Source organism: Gamsiella multidivaricata, assembly GCF_025024155.1.
Source record: "Gamsiella multidivaricata strain RSA 2152 chromosome Unknown BC939scaffold_115, whole genome shotgun sequence".
NCBI classification, from domain to species: domain Eukaryota; kingdom Fungi; phylum Mortierellomycota; class Mortierellomycetes; order Mortierellales; family Mortierellaceae; genus Gamsiella; species Gamsiella multidivaricata.
Genome location: NW_026251823.1, coordinates 57,524 through 76,651, shown reverse-complemented (window position 1 = coordinate 76,651; position 19,128 = coordinate 57,524). Strand labels below are relative to the sequence as shown.

Below are 19,128 nucleotides of genomic sequence, written 5' to 3'. Positions count from 1 at the left end.
TAATATAAAGTTCACGAAAAATACAGCCCAAGACCAAAAAAAACAATTAGAAAGAGCACTTACTCGCGCCTCGAATCCTCTTCAGAAGCCCTTGCAGTAGAGATTCCGGTCTCGAGCACTTCAGTATGACTAGATCTGGAACGGAGGGAGCTTGTCGTGAGCCCCACCTCAGCCAAGGACTGCGACGATAGCTCGCTTTCCTTGCGTGGCGTTGCAGAGGTTGGTGAGTTTGTCGCGGTTGGCAGAGGCGATGCCAAAGGGCTGCCGCTGTCTGTCGGACGATTCAACTTGATCCTTTTGGTTCCCGAAGTGGTGAGCAATGGCGTGCTAGAAGTTGGTTTCGCAGTCGATGCATTTGCATCAACAGGCACCGAAACAATAGGTTCTGTCCGCGGTGGAGGTGGCATGGCCATGCTATCAGCACTCAAGGCTTCTGCTCCTGCACCTGTTGCAAGCGACGAAGACACTTCACGGGACCGCTCTTTAGTTGAGGGAGAGTCGCGATTTTCATCCGGCTCAATATGTCGCTTGCGGCTGGAGCTCGAGCTCCTGGCTCCTCCTTCCTTGGCCGTATCCGCAACGGAGCCTTCGCGACGTCGTTTCGATTCCCTATCTCTCTCCCGGTCCTTATCCTTTTCTCTATCAACGCTGGCGTTACGGCTCTCTCGTCCACGCTTTCGATCACCCGATTCTGATGAGCGCTCTGACCGGTTCTGAGACTCTCTAGACGATCTCCGTGCCTCACCTACAGCTTGTAACAAAAAACGTCATAGATATTGGTAAGCAGCGTACATTGGCAGTTTGCTGTCAAAGTTTTCTCCAAGTCGAAATGGACTGATATCTTACCTTCCTGAGCCACTTCCTGTCGACGAGAACCTCTGTCACGAGACGAAGGATCCTGCCGCAATGAACCTGATGGAACCCCTCCACGACTTGAAGTGGGACGAGCGTCATCGCGGACCTCTTCACGGATATGATCTGGAATATCACGGCTGTTTTGGTGGGTATTAGGATTGTTTTCTCGAAAACCAGCGCCTGATGGCGTGGAATCCCTAGCGTCTCTGGCATCTCTGGTATCCCTTGTGTCCCTGTTATCTCGGCTGTCCCTGGAATCCCTGGAGTCCCTAGAGTCCCTAGAGTCCCTACTGTCTCTAGTATCCCTCGGATCCCTTGCTTCCCGATCACGAGATGAAAGCTCCTGTCGCGGCGACGATTCCTGCCGTGATGATCCCAAGCGACGTAACGAGGAACGGCCATCGTCACGCAAGTCCTCACGGCTATGATCCTGCTCTTCGCGTGCAGTGGACCGAGCGACAGAATTCTGATCCCGGGACCCATTGCCGGATGACGCGGCATCTCTGGAGTCCCTAGTGTCCCTTGAATCCCGATCGCCTGTTTTGGCTTTATCATCAACTCTTCTCGAAGGTGAGTCCCTGGTCCGACTGTTTGAACGGCCACCAGCATTATGATCCCGCGAGCTATTGCCTGCATCTCGATCGCGTCCATCCGCTTTACTCTTGTCATCGCCTCGTCTGGGAGATGGGACTCTAGCTCGGCTACTCTGTGTAGGCTCGTCCCTGTCCCTAGGATCTCTACGGTCAGATGTGCGTCGATCCTGATCTCTTTGGCTGGGCTCGGCCCTCTGTCGATCTCTGCGACCATCGCGATTAGAGCCTGCCTGAGCCCTGCTGTCGCGAGCATCACGTCCATCTCGGGTGTCGGTGCGAATCAGCTCTCGAGGGTCTCTATCCCTGGGGTCTCGCGGTGCGGAGTCCCTCAGCTCCTTTCGACTCGCGGCAATGTCACGAGGGTCGCGAGGATCTCGAAGGTCGCGACGATCACGAAGATCTGGCGACAAGAGGGACGAAGTCTTTATCTCGCTACGAGGATCGCGATCAGCGCCGTCTCCTAAATCCCGCATTCTCTCTCGAGCTCCTACGTCCCTGATGCTGTCACGGTGGCCGTTACTGTCGCGATGGTAATCCCTGCCGATATCCTTGACGCTGTCCCTAGTAGGGTCTCTAATAGAATCCCTTGCCGGATCCCTGGTTGAATCCCTCGGAGGATCCCTGGTAGATTCCTTCGTATTATCTCTTGTATTTTCTCGAGGTCCATCTCTAGCCCCATCTCTAGCCTCGCGCTTCGGGTCCTTGTTCAAGTCCTTGGTATCCTGTGTGTCGCGCGGTCCGTTCTTCAGAGAAATCACAAGGAGTTCAGGCGGCTTGTCGGAACGCGACAGATTAACACCTGGCAGATCCCTGTCTCTCGACGCCTGCTCACGACCATCCCTGCCAGAAAAATTTGCTGTATGGTCGTGTCGACCTTCGTAAACCGGCGTACCTGGTTTTGGTGGCAATGGTACAACGCTTCTTCGTCCGACCCCTCCCGGTGATATAGTTCCTCCAACTCGTGAGTCCTTTACAGACGTAACCCGATCCCTTGCATTTTGAGAAGCATAACTTGGGTTAATAGTCGACTGTCGTCCACTGATAGACATAAGAATTGTAGAATAAATAGGTATAAATCAATATTAAAGGCGACGCAGAGTACGGATGTCTGCACTTTAACTACAAGTCAGCAGCATATTACCTTCGCTCGTCAGAGTCCTTTGGGTCATTCTTGGACTCTGGCAGTTTGGCGGGACTCGCTTTTGACTGATCTGGGCTGGAGCGGCTAGGGTCGCCCAAGGCGGCGGCACTGTCTTTTGCAGCGCTCTCACTGATAGTACTCGACTCGGCTGTTGACCTGTGAATGTGGAACTGCGCTACTGGCATCCACTTGTTGCTGTCCTTGGACTTTTTCAAAACGCCCGCGTAGGCGTTCGCCAGAAGCTTCAAGTCGTCCCTCTGTTCATTGCCGGCGATTGTCTTGATAATCTTCATGAGCCGTGTTCCTACCACCGACAATGTGGGATAGCATGGAGCAATCTCTCGCAGGATTATGATTGTGTTCTTGATCCGCATGTACTCTGCCGACTCCAATGCAGAAGCAAACATCTAGCTCAAACCGGGCGTCGTATAGGTGAGAGAGAGTTAGTGGGTGTGATACATAAGGAAGACGTGCAAGCGCTTGAGATCTGATGATTTACCCGATACAACATGGTGTGCCACTTGTAGAGTGCGTGCCTGAACTGCTCATAGTCCAAGTACTCATCTGTGCCATCTGTATTCGGCGAGGCCCACTTGCACTGGAACCCAGGCAGGTTGTTACCTCGGCCCTCTTCTTCATAAAGCGTTCGGTTTACATGCCAGCGGGACAGACTTGACAAGACCTCGCAAAGGAAACGACCAAACATTTTGGCCTCGTTCTCGGATGACAAGAACAAAAGACGGTCAGGCTCCAAAAGCAACTAGAATGCGTATGGAAAGGAAGGAGATGAAGTTAGTATGCCTGAAGTCTTTCCTAACTAAGCCTGGATAAACAGGACATGAACAAGCACACACCTTGTCATAAAGCGTTAATGTTGAAAAGTTAAAAGTGCCAATCGAGTGCAGCACTTGAATGAACTTTGCGCAGAACATGGCGTCCAAACCAGATAAGATCGCTCTGGGGTAAATGCAGTGCTGGATGACTTGGCCGATGATCTCCTGACGATCCGAGTCCACTACCAACAAAATAGATCCAATCCCATTAGATAAGATTAGATTAGATAAGATACTATTACATTAGCAGAAGCAAACATAATCAGCGGTCTTTAAGTATACGTACAGCCTTGAAACCAATAGCGCTTCTCCCGACGAAGTCGTTCCATGACATTCTTGTGGTTGGCAAGTTGATTCTCCATCTCCATGTCAAGTCTGGCCGCAGTATGGAAAAGACGCTCTCTCTCGCGATTCCTCCTCGCCTGTGCACTTGAACTGTAGACCGTCCGGTCTGCATCCATCGTGTTCACGGCATGCTTCAGTTTTGCAATCTCTGCCTTGTATTGCTCCACAGGAACGTAGATGTCGTAGAGCGTCAACTGCCAAAAGGCAATGTAGAACTGTGGTTTCATTCCTCGCCATGCCCTTGGTGGGAGAATCTTGCGGACTTCTTGAGCGATCGGTCCTAGACATGGTAGCCATGCATCCTCTTCCAATGGAAGATCAGTTTTACCCGCTTCCTGCGTGTCGATCTCCATAGAGCTCGAAGTTTCGGGCGCGTCAGCGTTTATATTGCCCTCGACCTTGTTCTTGATAACAGTCATCAGCTTCTGCTCCTTCTATTACAAACAAATGATGACCAGAACGACATATGAGCAACAACGTACATAATAACATCCATTACGTGAAGAAAGCCCTTCTGGCCACATCCTTCTCACCCGAGTTATGTCCTGCAGCTTTGGTCTTGCGATGTGCATGGCCATTGAGGGTTCAATCTTGTACTTGAGGCAAAGATCCACAAGCAATGGGACCAGACGAGGATACTCCTTTTGGAGATTGGACGACAGAAACTCCATGAACTGCAGCAAAGTAGCATGCGCTTGGTCGTAAATGTTGCTAAGGACCTTCAAGTGCGGTATGTCTTCCGCTCCGAAAACGCACTCCTGTCTATGTTGGGCAAGCAGCACCAATAGCTGACTGGCAATGTTATCATGCATCATAGCGTCCTGCAGTCGGAGACAACTCCTAGTGTTCTTCTTCATAACAGCTCCAGTCACTCCTCCAAAAAGCACTTCGTTCTTCAACAGGTCGCCTCCCGCCATGGCAAGCAGCTGAGATGCATTCAAATTGCTGGAGTCCTCCACGCCGCCCATCTTCGACAGGAGCTCGCGCAAAACTACTAAATCATGCGCCTTCTCCAGTCGCAGCTGGTTGACGAGATATTGCAACAACCCTGTGAGATCTGCAGAGGTGTACTTTCTGTACAGGTTGCCACTGAATGAGGCCAGAGCTAGTACAGAGGACAAAGAAAATTAGTCATACTCGGCTGTTAGTTCTGACACCAGTATCAAGTTCACATGCTGCGTCTGAGCGCTGCACAATTAATCTCTCAGCTCAACTTACTATTCATCCACTTTGCAGCGGTTGTGCCATCGTCCTGAACCTTGCTCCGCGTTTTCTTTGATAGGGATTCCAGGAGGGCGTAACCAAGGACATCGTAACCAAAATCGGTCAGGTACTTGCAGGCATCGACTAGAGGCTGCACCATGTTGTCGTAACCGCCTTCCAGCTGCTTCATCGCCGCCGCAAAGATATTGAGTGGATTGGCGTGCGCATACTTAGCAAACAAACGCCCGTACTGCTTTGCATCCTCCTTATTGATCCTGCGCATCACGCTTTTGGCCTCTTTCTCTGTTTCAGCAGTCGCTACCACCAGCTCTGGATACATCTTGACCAGCTCTGTCTTCCACTCCCCATAAAGTCCGTATCGTGTTTGATAGTGTAGTCCCTTCAGAACCTGCCACACCTCATTCACGATTCCTAAAAACAACCAATGTATCATCGATAAAGACTATTAGTCGGCGACTCGATCAATAACGGTCCTTCCTCAGCTGCTCGGACAGATATGATACGCTACCAGTGTTGGAATATAGGACGGATATAGTAGGCAAAAACAAGATCCTCGTCATGTCAACCCAGACAGCCTCCACCTTGTCCATTTCAGACTTTAGGTTGCTCAAGTCAGAATCAGCCTTGTCTGTCCCCTCAGCTCCATAGCTGTCCAAACTCTTTGTGAGCTCAAGCTGCTTAATTTGTTGGTTAAGTCGATTCAACGTTCCTGCTCCGATCCGACAAAGTTTAGTCACGAGGCCTGGGTCACGGCTAATCCGAACACCGACCACAGTCAACAGTGGATAAACAAAATTGATAATGTCCTGCACAGAGCGGCAGCGAACCAGGTCGTCCTTCCAGCTGGGGTAAAAGTACTCGTAACGCTGCGTTCCTGTGGTGGGTGGAAATCGCGTGTTGAGGGAGCGGTGCGTGATGACTTCATGATCGGCGAGGGTGACAGGGTAGCGATATACAAAGCCGTGGCGCTTGGCGAGTTCTGGGTGCCGCGAGACGGGCGAGAATGCATAGTAAACATCCTGAATCATTACGTGGATCAGACGACAGATCAGGTCCGCAACCTCGGGGTGGGATGCTGTCAACTGTGGGAACCGTGCGAGAATGAACATGGCGTGCTCTACATCACCGATGGAAAGTAGTGCGTTCACGATTCCGACTTTTTGGTTAGGAAGCGGCAACTCTGGAATTACATTCGCCTCAGGAGCCAGTGTCATAGCCTCATCCGCGTTGTCGCCAAGGGCAGCTGATGCTGTCGGAGTGTCGTCCGTTAATGCACCAGCCATCTAAGGAGCACATTATTGTAGTTTTGCGATTAATTTAAGATGCATCACCCAATACATGCATCCAGAGAGAGGGAATATAAGAAGAAAGAAACGAGTACATACCGCCAATGGGTTGCTTTTGAACCCAAGCGCCTTTTCCTTCATGCTTTCCACGAATGTCTTATACTCCAAATCTAAGGCATCATCTGACAGTGAGAGCTATTGTTTGGTTGGTAACCAGGTCAGCGGCGGAATCTCAACAAGAAATAAGAAATTTGTCAAACGGCATCAAAGTATCGAGCCTCGGAACCAGAGTAGCCTTACATATGGGTAGAGGTCTTCGAGCCGAACGAAGGAATTCCTCAGCAACAGCGCTGTAACTGTATACCATTCCAAAGGAGTCTTGTGTCGGTTTTCTGGGCGCTAAATAGTCGAATGGAATAAGTACGCACAGTAGGATCATACGCCACTGTCAGCCGTTTGGTCAAGTGTCTGAGACATCCCGCATTTGCATGATATCCTAATCCAGAGATGGCAACGAGACGTTTGCGAACGCTCACTTGCCTGTAAATCCTGAAAGTTGAAACCGAGGACATGAGCGCATGCTCCACTCTGAATTGCAACTCCATGGCCCTTTGACTGAGGATTCCATGGCGAAATCCGTAAGAACTCGATGAAGAACCGGTAATGCGTTACAATGTTGTTAGCAAAGACGTCCAACGCAATGGCCAACACGCGGTTCGGATCCAGGTCAAAGTAAGCTAAGCGATAAATCGTACGTCCGGTTAATGCTGAGCAATCCTCCATGCAGTCAACATGTCGCCAAATACGCCTGATTCGAAGTCACTTACCGATCAAAGACATGACATTGCTGAGGACGGCTGTGGCCCTGTACGCTGTGGCGGCATCGTCCTCGTGATCGGCGGTCCCGCTCGAAAACTCTGTGATCAGTTTAGAATAGCCCTCAGATTCCTCTCGCAGTAGATTGTATTTTTGTTGCTTGTATCTATAAGGACATTCACAGTCCAGTCACAGTACACCGACGTGGGTTGAAAAAGGAGACATGGTTGCGAGGTGAGCGCCCGGTCCTTGAGGAACGTGTGTATGTGCGTATGCAAAGGCCGTGATGACATCTCAATCTTTATCCGCGCGGCTCCTGGAACGTGAGTTAGGCCATTGCTAGGCACACTCCCTTGCAACCACTGTGGAAGAGTCTTGCACGCACTGTGTCCGTTGTCAAAGTGGGCCGACTTACGATTGTACGGTGTTGATGCGGACGACACGCTTTAAAAATTGCTGGGAGTTTGAGATCAATCCAACTTGCTCCAAGAATGCGATTTCCCAGCGTTCCCTCATCATGGACTCTGGAATAAATCCCTTTGCCTAATGATCAATCACAGATACAAGAATATAAGAGACGCTAATCAATTTGTGTTCAGACATCTTAGACCACATCCTCAGCATCAAGTTTTTTTTTTCTGCTCACGAAACTTACGATAAGGGCCTTGGCTAGCAGGCAAAGACTTTCCTGTTTCTTGGGATTGCATGTTTCATATTCGATCTCGATAACCCAAATCATATCGACGATGATAGTAGGAACGTCCATCGAAGCCGTATCTGACTGCCTGCTGAAGAGCTTTGAGAAAAAGAGTGCTGCCTCTGAAGTCGAGATATCATTATCGAGCGCCGCATACAGGACCGCTTGGATAAGCGGCATGACTGGAGGGATCAGGTCATCGGTGGTCTTTTTCAAGAGTGTTGATGCGTGGTTCAGTCTATTCGGGCAAGGACAGGGCAAAGCAGGAGGTTGCATCGTGATTAGATTCCGAGCTGCAAACTCTGGCAGGAATATTCATTCTGTTTCGATATGTCTGGTAATTTCACGTACAGATCCTCGTCCGACCCGGTCTGCTTCCATCGCGCAAGCTGCTCCTTCATGTTGGCGAGGTGTTATTGTGTATCGTACAAATTCGGTATGATAACAAAGGAACACAATGGACAATGAAAGAAAAAAACAAAAACAAAAAAAGAAAGAAAGAAGGGACAAGGATGGACGCTGGGGTTGACTTCTGTTATATATACAAAGTAGACGCGTGAGGTGATGTTGGATTGAGCGGTGGATGGTCTACCAAGGGGAGCGAGGGCGGAAGGTGAGGACGAAATGCGATCACCCTCTTTTGTTTCCCTACAGTGGCTTACTGCGGCCCATCAAATTGATGTTGTCCTGGGAGATTGGTCTTTTGCACTTGTATAATTTGTGTTCCACGCGTAATCAGAAGGCCTAAGGCACAAACTACGCACACTGTAGGGAGTGAGCAGCACAACGGTCTTCTTGTTCAACTGGAACGAGCAACAAAAGACCGCTGGCTCCAATCCTCCTTTTATACAGGCTCTACCTCAGATCCTTATATCAAATCCTGTGTACATGTGGTGGTTCCTGGGCAACACTGACAGGCAGTATTTATAATTCAATATAACACTATACAATCTTCCCTTTAGTCTGTTGTCGGGTGGAGAGAGAGATGAGCTTGAAAAGGAATGGATAGCCGAACAGTAAGATCACCGCGAACCACTGCACAACGTCAACTGATCCAAAGAAGCCTGTACTTACGACAATCGTAAAGTAAAGTGATACTACCGATTCGATAACATGCAATCCTACAACCAACATAGCAATATAATGGACCGAAGACGACCCGATTGTTTGAAGTATCCATTGCAGAGCTGGACTCGTTGTGTTGGGGAAATAGTTGAGGTAGATTGCTGTATAGGCGATCAACAATGCAGAAGCAGCCACCGGATCAATCCCTGGCCAACTGACGGACGGACTATCTGGCATAAGGTCCTGCAGACAGACACACAAAGAAGCCCAGTTAGCAAAATAGGAAACGAAATACCGACATAAAACAAGTACACATGTCCGTGTATGTGTCGCCATCGTTCAGTCAGATACGTTTCTGTACCTGGCCGAGTCGATCGTCGCCCCGAAGAGCGATTTCGGCCTCCCTGGCGAGGGCCATGAATGCGTCCTTGACTTGGCTCACTGCATGCAAAGAGTGTCCAAAGGTGACCCTGAGTTCCCTCTCCTGACCGTTGTCCTGACAAACGATATCGAACCCGTCTTGATCAACCGCAGTCATGGTCGCCTTGGTTGCCTCGGGGTACTCTCCAAAGTATCGGGCGTAGGAGAGGATGATGGCAGGCCTGGCATTCATGTATTCACACAGGCTCGCAGAGTGCTGTGCAATTGGATCCCGAACACGGCGTGACATGGTGATGATGATCCAGACGAAAGAGATGCTGCCACGAACCTTGTTTGCTCGGCTTGGACTCGTATGAGCTGACCAATTGGGCGTTCTTTCGGTCGATTACGAGTCGATTGCGTGGCAACAGTGCATTTTTTCCAAATGGGGAACAAACTCCCCTCGCTCGATCGGCTTTTTATTTCTTTATTTTTATTTCTTTCCTTATCGCTTCGCCCTTTCCACATCTTTCTTTCCTCACATCCTTCTTTCTTCACACCTTGCCATTACCCTTGTCTCTATCTCCTCCACCCGCTTCCCCTTTACAGCCTGGCCCCGTCCTAAGCTCGCCCTCCTTCCCTTCCTCTCTTCTCAACGCACTCGTCGGCGGCCGTCCTCGCTCTTCTCGCCACCGCCCTCTGCTCGCTCAGTTGCCCGACCAACCTGTCCGGACTCCCTTCCACCATTCCACGCCTCCTCGTTCGCCCGCGTTTCCGCTTCCCCATCATGCCCTCGGACACCCTCCCACCATCACCGGAACTCTTCTCGCGATGGGGTGCCTTCCAGACTTGGTGGGGCAGGACCAACAAGGAACAGGCCCAGATTGCAGAGGCTCGTCTGCTCTCCCGTCTCCAGTTCTTCTCCTTCAAGGGCGTCGCTTCCACTAGTGCCGACAACAGCTTAACCATCGCCCGTGTTGGGCCCGTCCCACTCTCTGGCAAAAATCGTCAAATCAACACCCTGGTCATCCATCAAAACTCTAGTCCGTCCTCAGTCGACACCTCGGATGCTGCTGTCGAGAGCAAAGACAAAGAAACTGATGACCAGGGTCGAACACCCATTGCCCAGACTCGTCTCGACATGAAGACTGCGACAGATGAAGAGTCCATGGTCTCACCTCCTGCACCGGATGAGCGGGCCATTGTTGTTTGCCACGGATACGGCGCCGGCCTTGGCTTCTTCTTCCGCAATTACCTCAGTCTGAGCCAGATCCCAAACTCGAAGATATATGCCATCGACTGGCTTGGCATGGGTGGCAGCTCTAGGCCCGATTTCAAGTTCAAGCACACGCCCAAGACGTCGATCAAGGAGGTCGTCAAGGATTCTGAAGACTTTTTCATCGAGGGATTAGAGGAGTGGCGCCAGATCCAGCAGATTGAAAAAATGGTGCTTATCGGCCACTCACTTGGCGGGTATCTCTCGGCGGCCTATGCACTTAAATATCCAGACCGGGTTGAGAAACTCATTCTTGTTAGTCCTGGTAAGACGATATCCTTGCTTCAGCATACCGCAACGCGTCGTGTCAGATGGATGATGAACACCCCTAACCAGCTATATATCCTCAAATGCGTTTCTACTTGCAGTGGGTATTCCGGAGAATCCAGAGGCCCAAAGGACACCTCTCCCTGAACCACCATCGCAAAACGATGCAACCTCCGCTAACAGCGTTCAGCCAAAATTACAGTCAGCACCTCAGATAAAACTACAGCCACAGCCACCCCTTCCTCAACAAGACGCGACTGCTCCACCGACACGCTCAAGCTGGGTGCGCAGGTTGGCCATGGGCGCTTGGGAGCGCAACATCACCCCACAGTCGATTATGCGATTCACAGGACCATTTGGCCCTTCTCTTGTGGCCGCTTATACTTCACGTCGGTTTGCATATCTTGAGGAAGACGAGCAACGGGACCTGAACAATTACATCTACCACATCTCCTCCAAGAGTGGTAGCGGCGAATATGCACTGGCGACAATCCTCGCCCCTGGTGCATATGCACGCTGGCCCCTCATGGATCGACTCAGAGATCTTAAGATGCCTACAGTCTTTTTATGTATGTTGTGCTATATTTATGCTGATCTCTCTTGGTAACCGTCCAGTTTGAGCTGACTTCATAGTAACCTTTCATATCCTTATTTTTGTTGATGTACATAGATGGTGAGAGCGATTGGATGGACTATAGAGCGGCCGAGAAAGCAAGGCAATCCATGACTGTGCCGACCGTACTGATGAGGATTCCGAACGCTGGCCATCATCTCTATCTTGACAACCCACCTGCCTTTGACAAGGCCATATTGCAGACAATCACCCGGCCCTGGGATCGTCCCAATGGAGATCGAACTGTCTAAATTAGAAGTACAATCGCTGTATACAGCACATACATAGATAAAAAAGCACGCGCTCGCTTTTACCCAACGAGTACCTTTATTCGTTCAAAATAGCATTACACACCCCTGTATTTAAATAGCCGCTGTATCGTACTGAGAGAGAACACGATCTAAGAACTGATCGACTGTGTCTTCAAACCATTTCAAGTGCTGGAGCTCCGTCCACCAGCCAGTAGGAATACCCTTTTCGAGTCCAAACCGGGCACCGAGCAGCGAGCCCATGACAGCGTCATTGGTGTCTGCATCCCCGCCCTGCAAAGTGACCTGCTCCATAACGCCTCGAAACAGCCCTGCTGGACCACTATACTCTGGTGCCGTTGGAGAGGGGTCCACACGCCGAGTGGCGCCGTAGTATGCCACACCAATGCACTTAAAAGTATAACCGATTTTCGTGCCTTCACCCAATTCGAGCTGACGCAAGGATTGTGGGAAACAATGGGCTTCCAACTCTGTGGCCCATCGTTCTTGGTAATGTTGTTCTTCCGGTTTGGTAGTTGGGGCGACATCAGTTTCCTGCAGCAAAAACTTGTAATCGGCTACAACAGAACGTGCTAATGCGCCCATAGCCTCATCCTCGCCTACACAGTCGATGCCAGACCAGCCTTTATCCGGACGAAAGATGACCTGCGGACGTTTCATATTCCAACCCAAATGACTGCGGTTCTTGAGCTGCGCTCTGTATGACTCTTCGGATTGTGCTTCTTCTTCCAAAAGCTTCGCCCCCAGTGCCTCATAATCCTTAGGGCGGTATTGGTTGGATGAGGTTGCCTCGGGATAAACTGGGTTTAAGAATTGGCCGTGCTGCATGTTCGTCCCGCGCTGCAGATAAGAGAGCAGCTCCCGCCGATACTCGTGGTCACCTAGCTTGGGGTTCCAAATGCAGGTGCTATCATGAACAGCATCAAGCCCGCCTCCGCGAAGGAGCCGCGAAATTAGCACTGACGAGACAAGAGCGCTAACGACCGAGCGTGGATCCGCGTGGGTGACCTTTGCAGCCGCCATCGTATTTTCTACTACGCGGGGTTCATCCCAAAAGGATTCGATACCAAGAACAGCTGTACGCATCACAGCCCCATTGGGGGCTAAATTGCGTCCAGAAGCGTCCCACACCTAAGCCAGCAACCACAACCACGCCGAATTAACATGAGCAATGAAGAAAACGCTTCGTATATGGATATAATTGGCACCAGGACACATACCTCAAATGCTGCCCTGTGCGGGTTCTTTTTGAACAACGGATGGTGAATGACTTGGCCGACGGTAAAACCTAGTCCGCGCCCGGGGTCTGTACCTATCTCCGGGATCCCCTGATATAACCATTCGAGCAGCCTGTGAGCGAAATTGACCGGGTCCAGCTTCCCATCTCTCGTTTGTTGCAGGGATTGAAGGATGAGAAGCAGTTGGTCGGTATCGTCTGTGAAATCGTTTCGGTCCGCGATCGATCGATGGTGATCCTCCCATACCGGATAACTAAACAAAGTCAATTGGTGCTCGTTATGTACGAAGCGAAAACGAACAGAAGATCAACTGAGCTGCATTTATAAAGACTAACCCTGGATCGCGTCCGAAGGCTATGGGCCCGTTGCCATAGATGACCTCGACTGTGCTGCGGCTCATGAACTCAGTAGCGAGGCCGTAAGCATCGCCAACTGCGGAGCCGATCAGACACCCTCGAATGCGGTCTCGCAACTCGGCTCTGGTGAGTGTTGAGTAAGCCATTGTAGCGATACAACTTTGATGCGTAAGGAGGATTAACGAATGAGCACGAGGGAAAAGAAAAAAAAAAGTGAGACGAAAGGGACAAAGGAAGAGTGGAAGAGAAGAAAGAGGAAGGAAGATAAGGGAGAGGGCGAGGGCTCTGATGTCGCTGCCTGTAGATTTCCTTGGCCTGGCACCTTGGTGTCACAACAGCCACACTTCGATTAGGATTATCCCATCCTTAGGGATCGATAGGCATCGTTGATGTTGCAGACTGAAATGATCGCTGATCCCACCCTCGTTGGACCCCTCGGCTGAGGAGTTGACGAGATCGCTTTTACCCCCTTCTCAGGAAAAAAAAAAAATCGGCAGCGTACTTTGAGCACTTTAGTCGGCATTTGGAGCGTGGACAGCCGGGGAATCCTTTCGCTCAAGACTCTATACCACCTTCGTAAGAGCAAACTTGGCCAGAATCCTTTCATGCATGTGCTGCTGTTTCTGTGGAGGGGGGGGGTTGATGAAAAGGCAGCTGAAACAAATAAGGTTATTTAGTTTGCTCTGCTCCAGTGTATTCCACTATCAGTTTACCCTTTTTCGCCATCACTCTCAACTCGATCCATCCTGAAAACAAAGCACACACCAACCAAATGGCAGCAAAGCAGCGCAGGAGGAAACATTCCCGGAAGGAACAATCCAACAGGGACAAGGCCCGAACACTCATGTCCGACACCACGGTAATCCATCCGAGGAACATTCAAGGAACACTCGCACGCTGTGTGTGAAAGGAGAAAAGGGAACGCACTTTGACCTCCAGCTCATCTTTCTGCCTTCGTTGTCAACTCCAGTACGCCGAACCCCTACGCGAGTACCACGGCTTCCTGGACCATCTCAAGAGCCGAGGGTATGCCAGGGACGAGTTCACAAGAATCCCCCTTAACCTCATCGGTATGTACCAGCATACTCTGGCCCATTGTATCCCAACTTGCCAAGCTGGGTCCTCTCACCTTAACGAAAGCACCAGCATGTATTGACTCTTTCACGTCTTACAAACCATAGACCTTGCGGCCGCAGTGCTTGCATCAATGATCACCGGTCAGGAACTGTCGCTCTTTGGCGGAAATATGTATAAGGACCAGGTTCATCAAACCCATTACCACCAGGAACAGCAGCAGAAAAAGAAGGCCGCAAACCAACCATCTGACCATGACGGAACCGATATATTTCACTTTATTCAGCGAATCCTGAAGCGAACACAGCTATCGTGCACCACCCTCATCCTTGCCCTCATCTACATCGACCGGTTCAAGGCTAGGCTGGCGAGGACTCTTAAGCGCAGGACCCGACTTGATCAAGGACCTGATTATGAGCACGCGCGCAAGCTTGACATTTCGCCTCTCGCTGAAGACCTTGTTCGAAACGATAGCGACACATTACCTGTCAGTCCCTCATCTTCTTGCCTCTCTTCAAACACAACGTCTCCATCCTCCGGTCTCTCGTCATCAACACTACGGAGTAGTAACTATGGCAGCGACTGCAACAGCAGCAGTAATGGCAGCAGCACCTTAAAGCACGGACAGAAGCCCTGGTCAAGCATCTCGCTCTTTCTTGTTGCTGTTATTTGTGCAGACAAGTATCTGTTCGATGCAACTTTTTCCAATGCCGAATGGGCCGACTTTACAAGAGGCCAATATACCACTGTAGAATTGAACGATCTGGAACGGCGCTTCCTCTGTCACCTGCAATACAAACTGTATGTCGGCGAGCCCGAATTCGATGGTTTCCTCTCATACCTCGAGGTGGTGCTGGCACTCAAACAAGTGTGGGGCCGCGGACTCATCACGTTCTCATACAGCGATGTCAGAATCTTGACGCAGCAGCTCATGCCTGCATATGCCGGTCGACTGCATTTTAAGGCGCTCCAGGGCGACATGCTGGCGATTATCTGGCAGGTGATGGCGACCTTTTCGCGGGTGTATCTGGCCATTGTCGGAACCTTCATCGTAGCTGCTGCTGGCTACACGGCTATAACAGAGCTTTCGCAATTGGCAATGGAGAGCAAGGCATCCACTGCTGCCACGAGCAATTCTTTTGCTCCGCTGCTCCCACCGCTTTCTGTCCCTGTCATGAGTGTAGAGACTTTCAGCTGCTTGGACGACCATCAAGCGATACATGCAGCGGCATGTATAGAGAGGAAGGACGATCCTAGCAGACGGCATCATGAAAAGGAAGCGTACCCTTTGGATGTGGATTGGGCTCTTGCTCATTCTGTAGTTGTCCAATATGCTGTCTAATCATGCTGTGAAGTAGTTGGAACATGTATTTCGAACGTAGACTGCAAGAAATAAATAAACGCGCTACAGAAGCAGTGACTTAAATGTCTATAGACCACACAGTAAAATCCGTAGAGCCCATCGCGAGCATATAGTAGATACTGAGAAATGGTTTTGTCACCTACGGCCTGTATGAGAAAGATAGGCGCGCTTGATTGCAATTTGCGTGTGCATATCGGTTCGGCCCTGATCCTGGACTTGTTCCCGCATAAGATCATCAAAGTGGTTTCCTGGCGCCTGTTTATCTTCATTTTCTTCTAGCCTCGGGCCGTGAACGATCGATACAAACCGTGGTTTTACTTATTTGCTCCAATCGATGTTTTTCCAGCAATCAACATTGGTTGCGTGTGTGCATGCGTCTGAAAGGCAAATGTCAGACGCGTTTTGTCAAATTTATTGTCGAGGACCGAGCAACGTCCTGGCGGTCGGTGCTTCTTTAAAGTCAAGTGCTTATCCTGAGAATAGGGGGAAGTGGGGAGAGGGGCCTGTGGGTGCTACTCAAGAGAAAAAACATCCGTACGGTATACTGGAGGCAAAACGGAAGCGTATGGCCGCGTTGTTTATTTGCTGTTAATAAGCATGTAATATTCCATTGTTTTGCATCCGCCGAACAATAAAAAAAATGCGAGCATGCTGGATCTGTCTCTTTTTTTTTGTGGCCTCCCTGCAGTTGACCCGGCCATGAGCACGCGTCCTTCTGTAGTCCTCCATGCATGGGTATGGTGTTTGTTGATGCGCGCTTTTTCCCTTTCTCGGCTGGCGATATCAAATCAGATAGCGGACAATTGAGCGCATGGAATCAATACAAGCCGAAGCACTAGGCTAGACTAACTTCACATTCCGCTTGGATAGACTCTGTTTGTTTGTTTGTTTGTTTTGCTGCTTGTTGATCGCCTCCCTCCACACCTTGTGCGACATCCCTTTCGCCGGATGACGCCCTCGTTGGATGCACCCCTGACAAATCTCAGGAAGCACATGCAGATGCTACGGCCCTGAATTTGAATTTCCCCCACAACCCTGTCATGCCTCGCTGCATTCCAGAGCATGCGTCTGTTATCCACAACCTCCCGTCCTCTCCACACCGTGCGCCGCTTGCTCTCCCCGACAGCCTGTGCCAGGAGACAAAGAGTCGTCAGGGGAAAAGAACATGTATGTACTTCTTCAGGTACATTAGTTGTCCTGGGCCTCTTGCAGCGTGGTCTCTGCAGCATAGACAATCATGGCGACAAACGATTCAAACGCGTCCCTCTCTTTATCGATCGCTTTGTTTCGTGAATAACAGCAACAACAACAACAACAACAACAACAGCAACAACAACAACAATAACAACAATAACAATATCAAGGCTCCATTTTCATGTGCGTTTCTTGGAAGGCAAGGCAAGGCAAGGCAAGGCAAGGCAAGACAAGGTGTTGAAGGTAACGCGAATGATGCCTTTTTGTTGGTTTACTCCTTCGTCCTTGGTCGCTCACTTTAACACTTACACTTCGTCTGCGACTGCACGGGATTAGAAAATTTGAGGCGATCCAGAACATGACTTGTGCTCAAATGCTCACTCGATAATCGGTGTACAAGTGCATGTACTTTTGCAACGTGCTCCACGCGTTATTTGTATGATACTATCCCTGCTCTGCCGAGGCATACATAACATCTCGCTCGGTTCATATTTATTGAGTCAGCTCCGGGTTGTGTTACTTCTGCTTTCCTGTCACCAGCGTTCTTTTAGGGATTTAGGATGATTGAGTTTGCCCTGCCAACTTTCTGCATACAAGAACCAACTGGGTCTTTTTCTTATAGGGTTGAAGTATATGTAAACATGGACAGCAAAATATGCAAGGCACGAGCATAAAGACCAGAGGCACTTTGTACAACGATTGCCGAAGGAGGATAGCAAACGCCAAGGCAAAGTGGAAGCATGGGAATTACACACACGCCCTCTCTCCAACACACTCCTACACACTCAGACATGCTTGTTCGCCGCTCGCCCGGCTTCCCCTGAGGAGGCATGGGGCAACGGCCACTATACTAAACAACGCGGTGGTTAATGCGAATAAACAGACGAGATATTATAGCTATATACATGCCTTGGGATGTCGGCAGCTATATAAAGCAAACGGAGTCCACCCTACATTCTGTCGTGTTCTCCTCGTCACAGCACCTTCCACCCTCTTATCCCTCCCCTGCCCTCGCTCCCAGTTCCTTTACAACTCTACGTTCCTTGCCCCGCCTTTCCCATCCCGCAAGCAGCCGCAAGAATAATAACTATGTACGTTTACAAGACCCTCTTTGCCGCCGCTGTTGCCCTCGCAACTATCGCGTCCACCCTAGTCGAAGCCTCTCCCATCCCAGCCAACGCTGCCGTCAGCAACTATGTCCCCGTGACCAAGCGCATGTACACGGCTGAACAGGTTGACCAGCACGAGAAGATCCTAAAGCGCTCGTCGGTCGGCTTCAATGATTGGTCCTGCAAACCCTCGAGCGCACACCCCCGTGCTATCATCCTGGTCCACGGATTGGTATGTCTGGCGTCTATGCTTTCATGACGAGTATTGTTCCTATTCATTTGTACTAAACCATTTGTGGTTTGATCATTAACATGGATATCCTCTACACCCTAGATCGCTAACAACTGGGACAACTGGCTGTACATGGCCCCGAGACTGGTTGCACGCGGATACTGTGTGTACAGCTTGACCTACGGACAGCTGCCAGGCATTCCTCTGCTTGCAGGTCTTGACAAGATGGAGAACGGCGCCGTTCAGCTGTCTGCCTTTGTCGACAAGGTCTTAGCTGCAACCAACACCACCAAGGTCAACCTGCTGGGCCACTCCGAGGGCTCGCTCATGCCCCGATACTATTTGAAATACTTGGGAGGTTCCTCCAAGATCGGTAACCTTGCACCTCATACTTTGCATCCTATACCATGAAAATATTGACTCGACTGAATATTGATGCAGCTTTTTTTTTTTTTTTTTTTTTTTGTGTTGATGAATAGACAAGTTCGCCGCCTTTGGCGCCATTGCATATGGCACCACTCTTAGCGGTCTCGTTCCCTTCCTGACCTCGCTCGGCCTTTATGACACCATCAAGGGTATCATCGATCCTGTGTGCCTCTCCTGCTTCCAGTTCCTACCAAACTCACAGTTTCTTCAGGATCTCAATGCCGGTGGTGATACTGTGCCCGGTGTCCAGTACAAGTTCATTGTATCCAAGACGGATGAGGTTGTGACCCCCTACACCAGTGGCCTCCTCAAGGACAAGAACCCGCTTGTGCAAAACGTCGTCCTCCAAAGCCTTTGCCCGGTGGATCTGTCTGAGCACGTCGCCCAGATGGTCGATCCCATCGTCTTTAACGCGGTCGATGCCTATTTCAACCCAGCGAGGCCTCAGACTATCAACTGTCTGTCTGCCATGACCTAAGTTGACATATTCAAGAAA

At 50.3% G+C, this 19,128-nt stretch overlaps 6 protein-coding genes across 6 annotated transcripts; 3 read left to right on the top strand and 3 right to left on the bottom strand.

Annotated features, from left to right (window-relative positions):
• Positions 1-579: 579 nt before the first annotated feature.
• On the bottom strand, positions 580-8,397 carry BC939DRAFT_33150 (transcription factor/nuclear export subunit protein 2-domain-containing protein). Its single transcript, XM_051551599.1, has 15 exons — positions 8,142-8,397; positions 7,749-8,028; positions 7,509-7,636; positions 7,105-7,259; positions 6,818-7,014; positions 6,578-6,676; positions 6,377-6,472; positions 5,500-6,274; positions 4,986-5,402; positions 4,301-4,872; positions 3,709-4,201; positions 3,444-3,604; positions 3,089-3,349; positions 2,590-2,996; positions 580-2,486 (listed from the first exon to the last, which is right to left on the bottom strand). Exons 1-15 carry the CDS (start codon positions 8,189-8,191, stop codon positions 746-748), a joined length of 5,832 nt encoding a protein of 1,943 aa, XP_051406796.1. The 5' UTR covers positions 8,192-8,397; the 3' UTR covers positions 580-745.
• A 244-nt stretch (positions 8,398-8,641) lies between these two features.
• Positions 8,642-9,641, bottom strand: BC939DRAFT_468138 (uncharacterized protein). The gene is made up of 2 exons (XM_051557875.1): positions 9,217-9,641; positions 8,642-9,098 (listed from the first exon to the last, which is right to left on the bottom strand). Exons 1-2 carry the CDS (start codon positions 9,523-9,525, stop codon positions 8,733-8,735), a joined length of 675 nt encoding a protein of 224 aa, XP_051406795.1. The 5' UTR covers positions 9,526-9,641; the 3' UTR covers positions 8,642-8,732.
• An 85-nt stretch (positions 9,642-9,726) lies between these two features.
• On the top strand, positions 9,727-11,692 carry BC939DRAFT_468134 (Alpha/Beta hydrolase protein). The gene is made up of 3 exons (XM_051557874.1): positions 9,727-10,756; positions 10,860-11,327; positions 11,429-11,692. Exons 1-3 carry the CDS (start codon positions 10,003-10,005, stop codon positions 11,620-11,622), a joined length of 1,416 nt encoding a protein of 471 aa, XP_051406794.1. The 5' UTR covers positions 9,727-10,002; the 3' UTR covers positions 11,623-11,692.
• On the bottom strand, positions 11,693-13,492 carry BC939DRAFT_468132 (ADP-ribosylglycohydrolase-domain-containing protein). The gene is made up of 3 exons (XM_051557873.1): positions 13,214-13,492; positions 12,861-13,131; positions 11,693-12,771 (listed from the first exon to the last, which is right to left on the bottom strand). Exons 1-3 carry the CDS (start codon positions 13,378-13,380, stop codon positions 11,734-11,736), a joined length of 1,476 nt encoding a protein of 491 aa, XP_051406793.1. The 5' UTR covers positions 13,381-13,492; the 3' UTR covers positions 11,693-11,733.
• Positions 13,493-14,086: 594 nt separating this feature from the next.
• On the top strand, positions 14,087-15,751 carry BC939DRAFT_33115 (uncharacterized protein). Its single transcript, XM_051551595.1, has 2 exons — positions 14,087-14,304; positions 14,416-15,751. Exon 2 carries the CDS (start codon positions 14,442-14,444, stop codon positions 15,648-15,650), a length of 1,209 nt encoding a protein of 402 aa, XP_051406792.1. The 5' UTR covers positions 14,087-14,304; positions 14,416-14,441; the 3' UTR covers positions 15,651-15,751.
• A 2,203-nt stretch (positions 15,752-17,954) lies between these two features.
• BC939DRAFT_508044 (alpha/beta hydrolase fold protein) lies at positions 17,955-19,110 on the top strand (the record flags this gene model as incomplete). Its single annotated transcript, XM_051560958.1, has 3 exons — positions 17,955-18,206; positions 18,309-18,579; positions 18,686-19,110. 3 exons carry the CDS (start codon positions 17,955-17,957, stop codon positions 19,108-19,110), a joined length of 948 nt encoding a protein of 315 aa, XP_051406791.1.
• Between the last annotated feature and the right edge of the window lie 18 nt (positions 19,111-19,128).